Below are 240 nucleotides of genomic sequence, written 5' to 3' on the forward strand. Positions count from 1 at the left end.
CCCTGCCTCTGCTCCCTCTCTCCTAGGGCACCGGGGAAGAAGCCGGCAGCAAAGGGAACCCCCTTAGACGTGGGGCTGAACTCGGTTAAAATCCACTGCCAGAACGAAGCTGTCTACCAGTACCACGTTACCTTCAGGTATCCGTGTGGGCACGGGGGGGCCGGGCTCCGCCGCAGCCCCTCCGGGGGTGGGGGCCCCCCTCTGTCTCTCCCTCCCTCCGGCCCAGTAGCAACTAGATGG

The 240-nt window shown here is 65.4% G+C and overlaps 1 protein-coding gene across 1 annotated transcript in view; it reads left to right on the top strand.

Moving 5' to 3' along the window:
• Positions 1–42: 42 nt before the first annotated feature.
• The window catches only part of PIWIL2 (piwi-like RNA-mediated gene silencing 2), a gene marked incomplete at its 5' end in the record, with an annotated part of 5,990 nt that continues 5,792 nt past the window's right edge, over positions 43–240 (top strand). The window contains one exon of the mRNA XM_010292772.1: positions 43–137. Within this exon, the coding sequence (XP_010291074.1) occupies positions 43–137 (95 nt within the window). The remainder of the gene's footprint in view (positions 138–240) is intronic.

Source organism: Phaethon lepturus, unplaced genomic scaffold, assembly GCF_000687285.1.
Source record: "Phaethon lepturus isolate BGI_N335 unplaced genomic scaffold, ASM68728v1 scaffold34848, whole genome shotgun sequence".
Taxonomy (NCBI): Eukaryota; Metazoa; Chordata; class Aves; order Phaethontiformes; family Phaethontidae; genus Phaethon; species Phaethon lepturus.